The 18585-nt window shown below is 43.4% G+C and overlaps 1 protein-coding gene and 1 pseudogene across 2 annotated transcripts; one reads left to right on the plus strand and one right to left on the minus strand.

Moving 5' to 3' along the window:
• Positions 1–1331: 1331 nt before the first annotated feature.
• LOC147608581 (transcription factor ILR3-like) lies at positions 1332–16192 on the minus strand. Of its 2 annotated transcripts, XM_086789502.1 has the most exons (5): positions 15871–16192; positions 2700–2732; positions 2286–2363; positions 2036–2198; positions 1332–1936 (listed from the first exon to the last, which is right to left on the minus strand). In XM_086789502.1, the coding sequence occupies exons 1-5, from the start codon at positions 15969–15971 to the stop codon at positions 1655–1657; spliced, it is 657 nt and encodes a 218-aa protein (XP_086645628.1). In that variant the 5' UTR covers positions 15972–16192; the 3' UTR covers positions 1332–1654. The 2 variants fall into 2 exon arrangements, with proteins under 2 accessions (XP_086645628.1, XP_086645629.1); XM_086789503.1 differs by lacking the exon at positions 2700–2732 and having other exon boundaries at positions 15871–16151.
• LOC147608582 (uncharacterized) lies at positions 4936–7277 on the plus strand (annotated as a pseudogene).
• Positions 16193–18585: the final 2393 nt, after the last annotated feature.

The following is an 18585-nucleotide window of genomic DNA, read 5'->3' on the forward strand; positions in this document are numbered from 1 at the left end:
ATATATATATACGTATACATATACATATATATATATACGTATACATATACATGTATAGATATACATATATATATACATATACATGTACATGTATATATATATATATATGTATATATATATATATATATACATGTATATATATATATATATATACATGTATATGTATATATACATGTATACATACATATACATGTATATATAGATATATATATACATGTATATGTATATATACATGTATATATATATAGATATATACATGTACATATATATAGATATATATACATGTATATATATACATATATATATATGTATATATATACATATATATATATATACATATAATCTATTAGATATGGTGTGAATTTCTGGTTATGAAGTGATATTTAACCAAGAGTGATTATCTATTAGATATGGTGTTAATTTCTGGTTGAGAAGTGATAATTTAACCAACCCACAGGAGTGTGGACAAGAAATCTGTGTCATGTGCATGTCACTTCTATGCATCATCCTGCCTATCACTGACTACACATATCCAACTTCTTTGCCATGGACTCTCTATCATTGTCAAAGCCCAAAAAAACGTCATAAACGGTTCACTGAAAAAGGATGGGCTACTTGGGTCAAGCAATTGTGCACCACTACCAAAATCTGGCATATCCCCTCAACCTTACTATCCTTGACTTACGATGAACAGATTCGAAATTCTTGCAACATTGACTAGTGAGTAATTGACGAGGCTAGCCTTCGCTAGCCTCTCAATTGCATGGCCTTGGAGATGGCAGAAAAGGAGAACCACAAAAAAAATGCCATCATATGCTGTAACCACCTTTGGCAGTGAATGCTGAAAGCAATCCAGCTGCAACCACTCCGAGTTCCCACGGCAAACATTGATTTGAATTTCCCAAACAAAGCCTTCTCAACCTTCATTTACACAACAACGAAAATCAGTTGCCTTCTGTCACAGACCACAAGACTTGCATTCTGATATTACGCATAAAAATCGCAGGGTCACCCAGTCTAGAACTTGCTGATCCTTGTATTCCTTTGCCCATGACACTGACACTACTCCCTTTTTCTCATGGTGCTATTCTCTTCGTATATGCACAAAGACACTAATAAAGCTACTACTTAAAGAAGGTTGTAATGAAGCCGTGTAGCTCAACTATCATGAGAGGAGATCGCCTCAAGGCACGAGGAGTACACGGATGCCAGCTAATGTTAAAAGATCTTAAACAGCAGACTATCAACAACAGAGTTAACAGCCTCGCTATTAGCTGCATGTCATTTCACTGCACTGGAAGGTAGCATCTCACTATTCACACCAAATCCCATGTAGTCCACATTTCTTTGTTGTCTCAAAATGAAATGGCTTACAAGAGTGAAAGCAATATTATCATAAGCAGGCATAGAATGCCACATAGCAAGAGCAAGCAGTTAACTGCCAGCCAAATGTTACTAAGCACTACCAATTAACTTCAGTGAAACAGGGCTAATCAATGGGATAGAATAGATCCATAACAACCTCTACCTAGTTGTCTTACAAGACACTTCTCAGAAAATATGACAACTATACAGATGAAGTGTCAATTTTAAGATCCTTTGCTTCAGCAAATGACACTATGCCATACGAGCATCTTACAGCAATAAAAGGAACCTATGCCACGGGCGGTCTAAGCATGTGATCCTCAGACGTATCGAGCACAGCAGGCGGCATCCATTGCCACATCCCCATTCCCATTCCCGGATAACCAGGAATGGAAACACCCTTGCTGCCAGCAGCTTGGTTCTGTGCTGCAAAAGATGCCATTGCAGCATGTAGTGCAGCGGAATGTGGCGTATACCCTGCAGGCATGGTCATTGTCTTCATTTGTTGCTCCAACCTCTCCTTCTCCAACTTCAATCTCTGCTTCTCATCTCGAAGTTCACTTTTCTCTGCCTGAAAGTGTGTCAACGAGATTCATAGATTGAATGCATATCTTAATCAACCGGCAATCGAGCCAATAAATGAAGCAAAAGCAGATGTTAAACATCAAACCTTCAACTCCTTGATAGTCTCTCGGAGCTTATTGTTGGAATCGTTTAATTGCTGAGCTTCTGTCTTCAACTGATTAAGAGCACAGAATGCATCGGAAAGAATGACTGTCTTATCTGTTTTAGGTGTCGTCCCTGACTCCAAAAGGGTGCTTAACTCCAAGAACCTGGTTCATCCATTAAATAAAACTTCAGCATCTCATTGTTATACAGACTGCATCCATACTTTATTTACCTATATATATGTGTGTTACCTGTCATTAAGACGCTCCCGGCGCATCTTCTCCCGGCATGCTTTGCTAGAAGTCACCCCAGTAAATTCATCCCGTGATCTTGTGACACAAATCTAATCATGTTAGCACCAATGTTTTGCACTCAATTCAACCAGATAACAGTGAGGAGAAATCTAAAACTGGATGATAGAACATATGGCTCCTAAAAAATCTGGCATAAAAAGGTCCTATACTTTCTTGGGAAAAAACAAGGTTCTATATTTGCAGTAAAGATTCAAACCTGCATGCAACACAACGAGAAGCATATGTACCAAGAATCAAAAGTCAAGACAACTACCTCTTCCAATAAGGTTCTAAATTTGCAGTAAAGATTCAAACCTGCATGCAACACAATGAGGAGCATATGTACCAAGAATCAAAAGTCAAGACAACTACCTCTTCCTTGAGCATGCCTTTTCTTGATCGACACTGTCCCAACACCAATTCTTGATCAGACTTTGATTCTATACATTCATTAAATTACTCTCTCTCTCTCTCTCTCTCTCATGTGTCGTGTATGTAACACGCGGAAGCTCTGAGAGTCTTCTTTCAGCCCTAAACACCACTTAGAACATGCTGATGCAAAAACGCAGACAGAAAAGAGAGAAGAGAGAAAGAGATAGCTGGAAATTCAGTATATTCATATGGTACAAAAAGGTACCCCTAAATCTACAGCCATGGGCTGCCTTCATGAAAAGGTGTAATCACCCAAAACAGTCCTAAATAAAGGACCCACTCCCTAGTGGAGTGAATGATCTATCTATGAGCAACTCTGCCTTTATATAGGCCCTTGGACAATTGGAGTGCTGGCCAACTGCTGGTCGGCCAGCCGACTGGGCATATTCTCCATAAAACGCAGCCACGACTTGTTCCATGCAGCCGACGGCAGCTTCTTGCAGCGACAGGTCCTTCAATGTCTTCCATGTCCTGCTCCAAGTCCAACACTGGCCAAAACTGCACTCCATGCTCCAAAACTTGGTTCTAGTCATCTTTTTCTGGCTGCCCCTTCTGGATTAGCTTCAAGACATGTCCATGGGCAAACTTGCACATGACATCCCCCTCTGCTAAACTTGATGACGGGATTCCAACCTGTTCTTGGATAACTGTCATCATCCCATTCTGTTCCCTGAGTCCCTCTGTCATCCATCCGTCTCTGGCAACCCTTTTCATTGAAAACCCGGCCCGGTCTCCAAAACCACTCTGACTCTGAATAAGCTCTATGCATCTGTTCCATCCAGTCCCAAATCCGTTCCTGCCCTGACTATGAACGCCGTCTTGGTCTTCATTCCTGAGAAATGAGTCTGGCACTCTCACTCCACCCCTTGGAGGATCATCCTCCCTTGGGACCGTTGCCCGAAAACCTATCTGGCTCACAGGACTGCCATCTCCTCTGGGCTTTGTGGAACACCACTAACAAACCTCTAGGGAGCTCTTCTCGATCTTGTGTTCCTTGCCTTGGGCTTCGTATCTGTGCACTTTCCTGTACCTTGGACATGTACACCATCATATGGGACTAAACCAACGTTTAGCCTTGCTGAGCCTGATGCTCTGATACCAATGTAACACGCGGAAGCTCTGAGAGTCTTCTTTCAGTCCTAAACACCACTTAGAACATGCTGATGCAAAAACGCAAAGAGAAGAGAGAGAAGAGAGAAAGAGATAGCTGGAAATTCAGTATATTCATATGGTACAAAAAGGTACCCTAAATCTACAGCCATGGGCTGCCTTCATGAAAAGGTGTAATCACCCAAAACCTTCGTTGCAGGAAACGTGGGATGAAGGGGTGGAAACGTCGTTTCCACGTTTCCCCACCTGCCAGCCGTTTCGTATAGGGGGAAACGGCTGGGAAACGTTTGATTGTAGTGTTCTATTTATAAGACACGTAGCAGGCCAAAAAGCGAAAAGAGCTGCGAATTAAAAAAAAACGAACGGGGCCCAATATTAATAAAAATCGATTCGCCTCCCTGCATAGACTCTGCGCAACGTTAATGAACCCACAAGCGCACAGCGTGCCAGAGCATTCCACGCCAGAGTTAATGAAAACGAGGAGCCCGTTTTTTTAAAAAGCCCGTTTGTGGTTTTTTTTTTTAAAGCACCGTTTTAATAAAATTAGAAAAAAAAAAAGTTAGCTCAACCTGCAACGTAGTTAGCTCTCTGTGAGAAACTTAGGCGCACACAGCTCTCTCTCCTTCCCCCTCTCTCTCTCTCTTTCCCCCCTTCCCAGCCCTTTTCATGCAAGCACAGGAGGAGCCCCCTTGCCTTTGCTTAAACTGTGCACCCCAACCTCCTTGCATTTGCTTTAACTGTGCGCCAAGAAGGATCATTTTCGAGCCTTGCAAATGTCCCCTTGATCCTAAATACCACCTTACTCTCGCAGATGCTATTCGCCATAGAGCCTTAAAATGCAAATGCATCAATTCAGTTTCTGTCCCTGAGTGGCTTTGTTCGAAACAGCTTCAATTGGAGCAAACTTGCAGGCTTAGAAGGAGAAGAGCCCCTCTTTTTTGCTAACTTCCAATTTCAACCATGTTCTCTTCTTCTTCTTCTGTGGTCCCCCTAATCACGCCCTTCAAGCCTAAAGCACCTCATGCTCCCGAGCCATTGTGGAAGTATGTGACTGAGAATGCAGCATTCGGAAAGGGGGGCAGCAAGAAATGGGAATGTTCTTTTTGCAAAACAAATTTTGCAGGCTCCTATCCACGAGTACGGGCCCATTTACTCGGCATCAAGAACCAAGGCATCCAAGTGTGCTGCAAGGTGTCGACTGAAAATCGAGCAAACATGACTCGAGAAGACCATGAGAGCGCTATCAAGAAGCAAAAGACTGGCAACAATCTAGTCAACAAGAAGCCTACAATGCAACCGTCCGTGGAAGGTATGTTCAAGAATGCATCTCGAGAGGAAGTAGATGACGCCGTTGCTCGATGCTTTTATGCATGTGGTATGCCGTTTTATTGTGCACGGTCTCCTTATTTTCATGACATGGTGGGTGCAATAGCGTCTTTTGGTAAGGGTTACAAAGCCCCAAACTATGAGAAGCTTCGCACCACACTCTTGGACAAGGAAAAAGACAGGGTTTGCAGTCGTCTCTCGGGGGTAGAGGCTTCATGGCCACACTTTGGGTGCTCCATTGTGTCTAATGGATGGACAGACACCGCAAAGAGGCCCTTGATTAATTTTATTGTCTCCAGTGCTCGAGGTGTGGTATTCAAGAGATCCATTGATACATCCGGGAGCCAAAAAACAGGGGAGTTTATTGCAGAAGCTCTTTTGGACATCATTAGGGAGGTCGGTGTGGACAATGTGGTGCAAGTAATTACGGATAGTGCTGCCAATTGCAAGCTTGCAGGTCACTTGGTGGAGCAAGCATATCCCCATATTTTTTGGACACCATGTGCAACTCATTGCTTGAATCTTCTACTGAAGGACTTGGTCCTAATCGAGTGGATGGATCGAGCTATCACCCAAGGCAAAGAAGTCCAGCAGTTCATTTCGAATCATGATGCAACAAGGGCCATGTTCAGCAAACACTCCAAGCTCAAGCTCATTAGGCCAGGTGATACTCGATTTGCTTCAAACTTCATGATGTTGCAGAGATTGGTGAAGGTGAAGAGTCCCTTGAAGCAGCTGGTCACAAGCGAGGAGTGGGATGCATGGAAGAGAAACAACGAGTATGCTTTGCACATAGAGATGCAACTCTTGTCTACTCCTTTTTGGGAGGACATAGAGAAGTATGTCAAGGTCTTGTGGCCGGTCATGGCAATGCTTCGTATGGTGGATAGAGATGAACCGGTCATGGGTACGGTTTATGAGGGCATTGATCAGATGCTAGAGAAAATCAAGGAGATATTGAAAGAATACATAGATGGCAATGACGAGTACGAGGAGATTCGGGTACTTGCACAAGAGCGTTGGGAAATGCTTCATTCTCCTCTTCATGCAACAGCTTATGTCCTCAATCCAATGTGGTTTATGAAGCGACCATACAAGGACAAGGATGTGATGAAAGGGTGGAGAAAGACGTTGGATAGGGTGGGCAAAGATGAAGATGAGAAGACAGAGTACAAAGCACAATTGTCACAGTACATTGGACTACAGGGGGATTTTGCAGAGTCTTCAGCTTTAGCGGACATGCAAAAGCTTTCTCCTATTGCATGGTGGGAGAACTATGGTACAGGTACTCCTATGTTACAGAGATTGGCTATTCGTGTCTTATCTCAAGTATCTAGCGCTTCAGCATGTGAGAGAAATTGGTCCACCTATGGCTTCATACATTCCATGAGCGGAACCGGCTGGGTCATACGAAGGCAGATGACTTGGTCTTTGTGCACAGTAATCTTAGGCTCATATCACGGAAAGAGCCCTCGTATTCTTCAGATCCATGCCAGGCATGGGATGTATTAGAGGAGGATTCTATCTATGAGTGTTTTGAGGATCAGTTTGAAGATGAAGGTGTACTTCCCATGTAAACAAGTTCTATCTTGTAGAATGATTGATTAATGAAATTCAGCCATGATGGTCTTCCATTGTTTTGCTTTGTTTTTCATCTTTTAATGGTGCTTACCGATCAATAATTGAATTTGTACATGTACTTTAATTTTTTTGTAAAAAGATATATTTGTACTTCTGTTTTTTAACCTTAAACTTGAGCCTACCCCCGACGTTTCCTAGTAATTGAGTTTGGCGTTTCCAAACGTTTCCTGTGTCTTGCCGTTTCCTACCAGGAAACGTTTCCTGCAACCCAGTGTTGGGGTAAAGGCGTTATGCCCACCCTTATAGTGTGTACAAGCCCATAAGTTATAGTACATAGTACACTTAGTACATTAAAAGTACTAAGTGCACTATGTGTACTAGTGCAATATACATGTGTGATAGGGGAGTCACACACTCATGATTCCCATGAGTTGACTTATCCCCACAACTCTCTCTCTCTCTCCCTTGCTTCTCTGTGTATGTCTCCCATGAATGAACTCTAACCCTAAATCAGGTTTTCTCCCCATCAACTGGTATCAGAGCCCTTAGTGATCCCTCCCTTCCTCTTCTCCTTGATGGTAGCAAGGAGTCAGGCGCAGCAAGGCAGTGCAACAGGCAGCAACTTCAGGCGTGTAGAAGGCACTTCAGCGTGAACGAAGGCAGCAGCAAAGCGAAGCACAAGGTGGCGAGCTTTAACACAAAGCGTCGACTTCAAGCGTGAGCGAGCGCTTGGCATAGAAGGCGCTAGGCGAATACACGGCGCAGGCAAAATACGCATGCGAAGGCAGCCACTTCTCCATCTGAGCGTGGAGCGAAGGAGCATAGGATAGCTGGCTGACTCGTTCTTGTGTGCTGGGCGCAAACAGTGCGCCTAGTGGTCATCGCTACTACCCGTCAATACTACTAGGCGTGTCAGGCGCCACCAGAGCTTTCGACTACAAGCGTGTAGCGCTGGGCGTCGAGCGTGAGCAGCCAGCCGAACATTGGCGAAGAATTCGAATACATCAGGAAGGCGACGTCAACAAGTGCTGCTAGGCGAAGCTAGGCGGACAGGCTGACGGGCGGACAGGCTGACGGACGGACAGGCTGACCTTTTGTCCTTGCTGTCCCAAAGCGTAACAATGCTTACGACCAGCAGCGCTCGCAGCAGGTGAGGTAGCGAGGAGGCCAGCGAGGAGACGTCCACGAGGAGAGCTATGCAACCTAGCATCCGTACACGCACAGCAATCTGAAGGCCTGCACGTGGGAGAAAAGCTCCACCACTCCTCTGTGTGAGATTTTTTGAGAGCTTTTCAGCAAAATTCTGCATTTGCCCATCGCCAACCCCACAGTGAGGAGTTTTCATCAGCACAACCTCTCCTGCAACAGCATCTGCAATCATCATTCAGCCTGCACATTGAAGAAAAAATCAGGAAATTACAAGGTATTTGCCTCAATTTTTTTTTGGGATTTGCAATTGAGCAAGTACAATCAACAATTGAGCAGGTACAAGTGCCCAATTGCTCAATTTTTGAGCAAAATTGGCAAAATTGGGTGACATTGGTCACAATCAGGATAAATTTGCAGGAAATTGGTCAAATCAGGATCAATTTGCAGGAAATTGGATGTCGAAATTTGGGGCTTTTGATGTAATTGTGCAATTAAGCACTCATACATGCTGTATGATGTGAAAAATCGCACATTTGGGCAAAATTGCAGCAAATTGCAGTGCAAATCAAGGGGCTTTTGTGCCGATTTGGTTGATTTGCATGCAGGCAATCGCATTTGATGCTGTGGATAATGTGTTGATGCCTTACAAGCACTCAATGTGCCTGTAAATCAAGGGGCTTTCATGTATCTGATGTATATGTGGCCAGGGGGAAGCATCGTGAACACTCTGGATGCCTTCATGTGCCCCAATGTACCATGCATGATCAGAAATTGATCTCAAATCAAGGGGCTTTTCAAGTTCGTATGCTTGTTGAGCTTTGCAAAGCAGCAGGCAAGACATTTATGCCTTGAATCCTCAGAAATCAGCTTGCAGTCAAGGGGCTTTTGCCCAATTTCTGTTCGGGACTGTTGTATGCAGTGTTCGGGACTGTAAAAGTCTGATTTTCACTCATTTGGACAGCCAGGAGAGCATTTATTGCTATTGTACCTGCTGGTACAGATTTGGCACATCTTTGTGCATGTTTTGGCATGGCTGTACACTGTTTTGAGTGATCAAAAGGTTCAAATTCAGCTGCTGAACTTGCCGGTACAGGTTTGGTACATCATTTGTGAGCAATTGGTACTGTTGTACAGTACTTTGGAAGGGCAAAAGAGCTCATTTAAGGTGCTGTCCAAAATCTGCAGCAACCAGATTTTGGTGTTTTCATCACATAAAGTGGGAGAAAAGTTGCATTCTTGCTTCCGCAGTGGGAGATAAAGCTTGGGAGAACATTTGTAAGCACTTTGTGTGCTTTGGGTGCAGTGTTTGCACATCTTGGGTGCAGTGTTTGCACATTTGCAAGGAGTCAGGCATTAAAGGTTGCATATTGCTATGGCAACCACAGGTGAGAGCTCTTCATTGCTTCACATCAAGAAGCTTGAAGGCTCGCAGAATTATGATATTTGGCAAACCCAGTGCTACAATGTGTTGCTTCAGAAAAAGCAACATAAGCCTATCAAAGAAAGGGGTGTGATGCCCGCTTCTCTTACGGCTGAAGAGTGGGAAGATATGGATGAGCTGGCAAGATCTACTATCATGTTGTCTGTGTCAGACTCATTACTTTTCAGCATTCGTGAAGAGAAGACAGCTTGGGGAATGTGGCAGAGATTGCAGGACTTGTATGCCCAACAAAGTGCCTCAAGCAAAGTGTATTGGTTGAAGAAACTCATAGGTCTTCAGATGAAGGAAGGGGCTTCTATGACAGCCCATCTCAATGAGTTTAATGGTATTGTCAGCCAAGTCATTAATCAAAAGTTGGCAATGGACGATGAGTTCAAAGCCACTTTTTTGTTATGCACTTTGCCAGAGAGTTGGGACACATTCAGGACAGCCACTAGCAATTCGCATGCTATGCTGTCATATGCAGATGTTGAGGGTGCTCTTCTTCAAGAAGAGATGAACAGGAAAAACAACTCTGTTGGAAAGTCCAATGCAATGAATGCACGTGGGAGATCCCAGCAAAGGGGTAAAAGCCAAGAAAGGGGAAGGAGCAAGTCTCGCTCCAAAAAGGATTTGGAATGCCATTATTGTGGCAAGAAGGGACACATCAAAAAGCAATGCTACAAATGGAAAAATGATCAAAAGGAAAAGGGAAAAGGCAAAGACAAAGAGAAAGATGAAGCCAAAGATGTAAAGCCAAAGGGCAAAAGTGGAGTCAAGATTGAAGAAATCAATGTGTCACATGCAGGTGGCAGTGAGGATGAGGTCCTATTTACTTCTTCACTTGATGCCCATTCACTTCTTACAGGTGGTCATGGTATGCACTCATGGATCATTGATTCAGGTGCCTCCTTTCATGTCACAGGTTGCAGAGACTTGTTTGTCAGGTATACTGCTGGCAATGAAGGAGTGGTTTATTTGGGTGATAACCATGCATGCAAGATACTTGGCAGAGGTGATGTGAGGCTTGTATTTTCAGATGGCTCACAGCTTATGCTCCATGATGTCAGGCATGTGCCTGAGATCAAGAAGAATCTGCTTTCTACTGGACAGCTTGATGATGCTGATTATGTTACCACATTTGGTCGTGGAAAGTGGAAAATTAGTAAGGGCTCACTGGTTGTTGCCAGAGGCTCTAAGGTGGACACTCTTTACTTTATGCATACAGGTGTTTGTCACCATGCTAATGTAAATGCAACCGAGCTGCCGGAAATTTCTATGTGGCATAGCCGGTTGGGACACATGAGTGTCAAAGGAATGGAGCAATTGTCTCGTTTGGGTTACTTGCCTTCTCTAAAGTTTTCAAGTTTTCAATTTTGTGAGCATTGTATATATGGTAGGCAACTACAGTGCCCCCACAAGAAAGCTCTTGGACAGAAAGATGCTCAGTTAGAGCTTGTGCATACAGATGTATGTGAGATGCCTCAGCTTTCTTTGGGAGGGGCAAAATATTTTGTGTCATTTATTGATGATGCCACACGCAAGGTGTGGTTCTATCCTCTTCGTTTGAAGAGTGATACATTCTCAGTGTTTCAGAAGTTTGTTGCTCATGTTGAGAATCAAACTGGCAAAACACTGAAGGCTTTGCGTTCCGACAATGGTGGAGAGTACATGTCCAAACAGTTTCAGGACTTTTGTGATGCTAAAGGCATCAAGAGGGAGCTCTCTACTCCTTATGATCCTCCACAAAACGGGACAGCAGAGAGGATGAACAGGACCATACAGGAGAAGGTCCGTTCTATGTTGTCACATGCTGCATTACCTCATGGTTTTTGGGCTGAAGCTGTTATGACAGCCGTTCACCTTATAAACAGGTCACCTAACACGAGGCTTGGTGGGAAAGTGCCAGAAGAAGTATGGACAGGGAAGCCTCCGTCATACAAGCACTTGAGAGTGTTTGGTTGCGTTGCGTACGTGCACATACGCAGGGAAATGCGCACCAAACTTGATCCTAAGTCTCATAAATGCATATTCCTAGGATATGGTGACAGAGGTGAAATGGGGTATAGACTTTGGGATCCCACAAATAGAAAGATCATACGCAGCAATGATGTCATTTTTGATGAAACATGCATGTATAAGGAGCCTGCAAGGCAACATGAGCCTGGCAGAGTCATCTTTGATGATGATGGACATCATGGACAACAACAAAGGGCTGTAAATCAGCCATTACAGCAGGAAAACCAGCCCTTAAATGGTGCTGAAAATGGTCCAAATGGACAGCCAGATATGGCAGAAGATATCCCTATGGATATACCACAGTTAGAGGAGATACCGGGCATGATTTTTCAGCCTTATGGCATGGAACAGGAGCCACCAATGGGTAATATGCAGGCTGGACAGCAACCTGCAAATGATGGTCATTGGGTACGGAGGTCCACTAGACCCTCCAGAGCCCCTGACAGGTTTGTTCCAGGGGTTGACTACTTGATGCTCACTGACTGTGGGGAGCCCTCATGTTACAAAGAGGCTTTACAGAGGGCAGACAAGGCTCTATGGGAGCGTGCCATGAAGTCAGAGATGGATTCTCTGCATAAAAATGGAACTTGGAAGTTGGTGCCTTTGCCTGCAGGCAAGAAGGTTTTGCCATGCAAGTGGGTTTACAGGCTCAAAGTTGCATCAGATGCTAAGCCAAGATACAAAGCCAGGTTAGTGGCTAAGGGCTTCAAGCAGGAATATGGTGTGGACTTTGATGAGATCTTCTCTCCAGTGGTCAAAATGACCACACTTAGAGCTGTGTTGGCTTTGGTTGCGCATGATGATCTGGACTTGATTCAGATGGATGTGAAGACTGCTTTTCTTCACGGTGATCTCCATGAGGAGATATATATGCAGCAGCCAGAGGGTTATGCAGTGAGTGGAAAGGAGAAGCTTGTATGCAAGCTGAAAAAGAGTCTTTATGGGCTCAAACAGGCACCAAGGGAATGGTATCATAAATTTGATACATTCATGAAATCACAGAAATTCAGGAGAAGTGACATAGATCACTGCTTGTACACCAAGAAAGCTTTGGATGGCAGTCTCTTGATTCTCATTTTGTATGTTGATGATATGTTGATTGCCGGGAAATCTCGTAAAGAGATGGATGCCTTGAAGCAGAGGCTGCATCAAACCTTTGATATGAAGGATTTGGGTGATGCAAATCACATCTTGGGTATGCGGATACTTCGGGACAGAAATCAGCATGTGTTGTATTTGTCTCAGAAGGAATACATTGGCAAAGTCTTGCAGAGGTTCAATATGGACGGGGGGAAGAAAGCTAGTACTCCTTTGTCTCCATATGTGAAACTCAGTGCTATGGACAGCCCACAGTCAGATAGAGACAGGGCTGATATGGCCAAAATTCCGTATGCTTCAGCTTGTGGCAGTCTCATGTATGCCATGGTTGCTACTAGGCCGGGCATTGCATTTGCAGTGGGAGTGGTTTCTAGATACATGGCCAACCCTGGCAAGAAGCATTGGGAAGCAGTGAAAGGTGTCATGAGATACCTGAAGGGCACACAGGATTTGTGCATTTGCTTTGGCAAACAGGATGCATTAGTGTATGGTTACACGGATTCGGATTATGCCGGTCATCCAGATAACCGGAAGTCTACTACAGGTTATGTATTTACATTCACAGGAGGTGCTGTGTCATGGATATCCAGGATGCAGAAGTGCATTGCCTTATCTACTACAGAGGCCGAGTATATTGCAGCCACAGAGGCTTGCAAGGAGGCATTATGGCTATCTCGGTTAGTGGTTGATTTGGATTATACAGGGGATATTCCATTGTTGCATTGTGACAGTCAGAGTGCCATTCAGTTGGCAAAGAACCCTGTTTTTCATGCAAAGACGAAGCATGTGGATGTGAAGTATCACTTCATCAGAGAGGTGATAGAGAACAAGCAAATTCAGCTTGTTAAGATTCATACGGATGACAACCCGGCTGATCTGTTGACGAAGAGTTTTCCTTCGGAGCGGTTTGCTCATTGCAGACACTTGATGGGCATTGGATGAGGCCAGTTTCAGCCTTGATATGGCCTTGTATATTATCATGTACATGCTGATTTTTTCTTTTCCTTTACTTAAGGGCACTTTGCCTTTAAGTGGGAGGTTGTTGGGGTAAAGGCGTTATGCCCACCCTTATAGTGTGTACAAGCCCATAAGTTATAGTACATAGTACACTTAGTACATTAAAAGTACTAAGTGCACTATGTGTACTAGTGCAATATACATGTGTGATAGGGGAGTCACACACTCATGATTCCCATGAGTTGACTTATCCCCACGACTCTCTCTCTCTCTCCCTTGCTTCTCTGTGTATGTCTCCCATGAATGAACTCTAACCCTAAATCAGGTTTTCTCCCCATCACCCAGCCCAAAACAGTCCTAAATAAAGGACCCACTCCCTAGTGGAGTGAATGATCTATCTATGAGCAACTCTGCCTTTATATAGGCCCTTGGACAATTGGAGTGCTGGTCGGCTAGCCGACTAGGCATATTCTCCATAAAACGCAGCCACGACCTGTTCCATGCAGCTGACAGCACCTTCTTGCAGCCGAAAGGTCCTTCAATGTCTTCCATGTCCTGCTCCAAGTCCAACACTGGCCAAAACTGCACTTCATGCTCCAAAACTTAGTTCTAGTCATCTTTTTTTGGCTGCCCCTTCTGGATTAGCTTCAACACATGTCCATGGGCAAACTTGCACATGACATCCCCCTCTGCTAAACTTGATGACGGGATTCCAACCTGTTCTTGGATAACTGTCATCATCCCATTCTGTTCCATGAGTCCCTCTGTCATCCATCCGTCTCTGGCAACCCTTTTCACTGAAAACCCGGCCCGGTCTCCAAAACCACTCTGACTCTGAATAAGCTCTATGCATCTGTTCCATCCAATCCCAAATCCGTTCCTGCCCTGACTCTGAACGTCGTCTTGGTCTTCATTCCTGAGAAATGAGTCTGGCACTCTCACTCCACCCCTTGGAGGATCATCCTCCCTTGGGACCGTTGCCCGAAAACCTATCTGGCTCACAGGACTGCCATCTCCTCTGGGCTTTGTGGAACACCACTAACAAACCTCTAGGGAGCTCTTCTCGATCTTGTGTTCCTTGCCTTGGGCTTCATATCTGTGCACTTTCCTGTACCTTGGACCTGTACACCATCATATGGGACTGAACCAGCGTTTAGCCTTGCTGAGCCTGATGCTCTGATACCAATGTAACACACGGAAGCTCTGAGAGTCTTCTTTCAGCCCTAAACACCACTTAGAACATGCTGATGCAAAAACGCAGACAGAAGAGAGAGAAGAGAGAGAGAGAGAGAGAGAGTATATTCATATGGTACAAAAAGGTACCCCTAAATCTACAGCCATGGGCTGCCTTCATGAAAAGGTGTAATCACCCAAAACAGTCCTACATAAAGGTCCCACTCCCTAGTGGAGTGAATGATCTATCTATGAGCAACTATGCCTTTATATAGGCCCTTGGACAATTGGAGTGCTGGCCGACTGCTGGTCAGCGAGCCGACTGGGCATATTCTCCATAAAACGCAGCCATTACCTGTTCCATGCAGCCAACAGCAGCTTCTTGAAGCCAACAGCATCTTATGCAGCCGACAGGTCCTTCAATGTCTCCCATGTCTTGCTCCAAGTCCAACACTGGCCAAAACTGCACTTCATGCTCCAAAACCTGGTTCTAGTCATTTTTTTCTGGCTGCCCCTTCTAGATTAGCTTCAGGACATGTCCATGGGCAAACTTGCACATGACAGAGTATGCATGCGATGTGTGAATCTGCATGTGTGTGCGCATGTGCCTGTGCGCTTTTTGAATTAGTACCCATAAAACAGTCGTGTGTATGACCCAATAATCCTAACCAGTCTTCATGGGGGGTCACAAAGGGATACCTTTCCCATTCTGCAGGCAGGGATGTAGATGGACACATTCCCCTTCTATAGCTGGATGTTTCATGGCCCTAACTTGTGCAAATCAGTCTGTAGAGGTAGGGGCTTGGAACAAAGTGCGTATAGCATTCAGCGCTGGGGGGAATATCAGATTACCCAACTGACCCCAGAAGGCTCACACTCAAATAAGGCCCATTTCACATAATCTCCCAAACGCGTGTGCCAGTAAAAACCCTAACGTGCATGTCTCCTGCAAGCCTATTGATGGCCCGACTCCAAAATTCTGAGTGTTTTCACAACTACCCTGGGTGTAGAAGAACCTGACGATTTCGGCAATCCACCGGAGAATATGATGATGGGATATGGTTTGCTGTGCAAGAGCATGTTAACTATCTGGGGGCATCCCGGATGATGGGCAACACATGCGAAAATACCCAAAAATGGGTGTATGTGAACAATTAATGTACATACCCTAAGATTAATCAGGGCAAATGTGACCCGCCTGACAAATCAATATGGAAAACAATGAAGAAAAGACCTAAATTGAGGGCATGAGGACGCAGGGTTTAGAACGAACCAGACCTGAGGTCAGCTTGCTCGTTGAGACCACACCAGAATGAGGAATTGGGCTGAGGTGGTTCATCCAGAAAGGCCATCCACTTGCTCTGCGGAGACAATAACATCCTGCTCGAATGCGAACCCTGCTCTTCGCTCTCTTCTGTTGCTGCTTCTTCTTCTTCGTGTAAGGTCCAGAGCTGCAGGAAACCCTACACAGTTCCAACTGTGGTATGCGGTGGATGAGAAAACCCTAATCGCCTCGCGATCTGTCACAGAGAAGCCCTCCTGTTTGATGATGGGTTTTCCTCTAAATCATAAATAATTATTGGGGTCTCTCTCTCTCTCTACCGACGTTAATACCTCTCTCTCTCTCTCTCTCTCTCTCTCTACATATATATATATATATATATATATATATATATATATATATATTCTCTCTCTCTCTCTATCTATATATATATATAATGTATTTATTGATCTAATTAATAAATAATTGTTCACCTTATGGCATGCTTACTTGGAAGTCAACTCAATCCAACCCTAGCTTCAATATATAGAGAGAGAGAGAATATATATATATATGTATGTATTGATCTAATTAATAAATAATTATTCACCTTATGGTGGCATGCTTACTTGGAAGTCAACTCAATCCAACCTTAGCTTCAATACACATACCCATGGGCCATGGCTCCCTAACCTTTGCATGACAAACAAGTAGGGAAATGACTAGGGCATTGCAAAGCAACCTAACTTGTTTTTTTAATCCAAACCCACTAGTATCTTCGAACGCAAACTCAAGGAGTTGATTTTTTAGAGTATGAATGTGATGACATCAAGCAACAAACAAGACTGTTTACTTATTACTCTCTGTGTGTGTGTGTGTGTGTGTGTGTGTGTGAGAGAGAGAGAGAGAGAGAGATTTGGATATTACTTTAAAAAAAAGTGTGTGTGTGTGTGTGTGTGTGTGTGTGTGTGTGTGTGTGAGAGAGAGAGAGAGAGAGAGAGAGAGAGAGTATTCATCTTCAAATGGAAGTTCCAACATGGGCTCCTTTGCACTCTTCAAATGGAAAATGTGGTATATTCAGTTTTTATGAGATTAGAGTTGTTTGAGATACTTAAGGCATTAAACTTTCATGTGTCTACCTTTAGAAGGTGGGCCATATTGTATAATAAAGCATGGTTGATGTGTGCCCATTCATTGTTAATGGATATGTGAAAAACCTAAAGTGCAAAGAATGACACATCCATGACAAGATTGCATGGACACATGCACTTTCTTGTACTCTCAATGTGAAGAAATGAGTAGATGCACCTATGTTAATTTGAGGTTAATCCAATACATCATGCTCAAAGAAATAATGATGGTATGAAAAATGTATTCATTATCTCATCTCATAGCTCTTATTTCAATTCTCACCATTATCACTCAGTGAGAGCTACTAAAGCCTTCCACTTGTGGCAACCCCTCACCTAATTTGACTCGTAAAAAAAATATCATGGCCTCATTAAATATCTAATACTTCTAAGGAAATTATGAGAAGCCACATGATGGTTCATGACTTCTCACTCACCCTTATGATTGAATAAGCATGTCGCCATGCATAGGGTTAGGATAGAAGAGGGTGGTGTGGTGGGGTTTGGTGTGAGGTGGCAAAGTTGAAAAAATGTTCTTCAATCTTTGAATGGGAAATAAACATGATTAATTTTGCACTAGGAACTCTTAAAGTCGGAACATGATTAATTTTGCACTAGGAACCCTTAAAGTAGCATAATGTATATGTGAAGAGTATCGCATCCTATAGGAAATAAAAGAGTGGGGTATATAGTAGATTAGGAGAATGTGTACTATATAATTTAACAATTAGCACGATGTGAGGTATGGTATTGGTCACTAGTGTTGCTTGAAGGGCATGGTGAAGGGTGTGATATATGAAGTAGCAGTAATATCAAAACAATGATACTTATTATGACACATTTTCATTGATATCATTAGATGTATAATATGCAAATTATATTAGATAATCAATATATACATTTAATATAACTTTGTCATCAATAATATCATTAATATATAATATGATCAAGGCCATAAGGCCATGGAGCAACTTTATTGGCATAGTGATGGAGCCCCATGAAGGTGTAACTACAATGGAATATGCTAGCAATTGGCTCTACAATTACTTAGTAGATAGTGTCATAGTGGGACATGCTAGAAATTGGATAGTGTCACAATGGGACATGCTAGCAATTGGCTTTGCAATTACCTAGCAGATATTGCCATTGTGTGTTTACCTTGAGCCTTACAACCACTCTATTAGCAATTTTAACAACAAAAATGCAAGGGTATGGAACACAACCATTATAATATCTTGATGTAGTATACTCTTCTTCAATGTCCATCTCTATCTTTTATTGTGCGTAATGTTTTAAAAAGATCATGTAGTTAGTGAGTGTTCGATGTTTACATCAAAATTGTAGGTTTCACTACATCTCTCTCTCTCTCTCTCTCTCTCTCTCTCTCTCACACACACACACACACACACACACACACACATATATTTATGTGTGTTTATTCTACCTTGGATGCTTTGATCAAGAAGGGTGTTAAAATATGTGATCTCACATTTATGTAAGTGGAGGTAGGTTTTACTACGTAGACTCTTTGTTGATGGTTAAAAGGCAGAGAGAGTGTGGGAAAACTTAGAAGTAATTATAATAATTTAGTAGGTATGAGTC

Source organism: Cibotium barometz, chromosome 53 (genome assembly GCF_041138505.1).
Source record: "Cibotium barometz isolate CiBa-2024 chromosome 53, ASM4113850v1, whole genome shotgun sequence".
Taxonomy (NCBI): domain Eukaryota; kingdom Viridiplantae; phylum Streptophyta; class Polypodiopsida; order Cyatheales; family Cibotiaceae; genus Cibotium; species Cibotium barometz.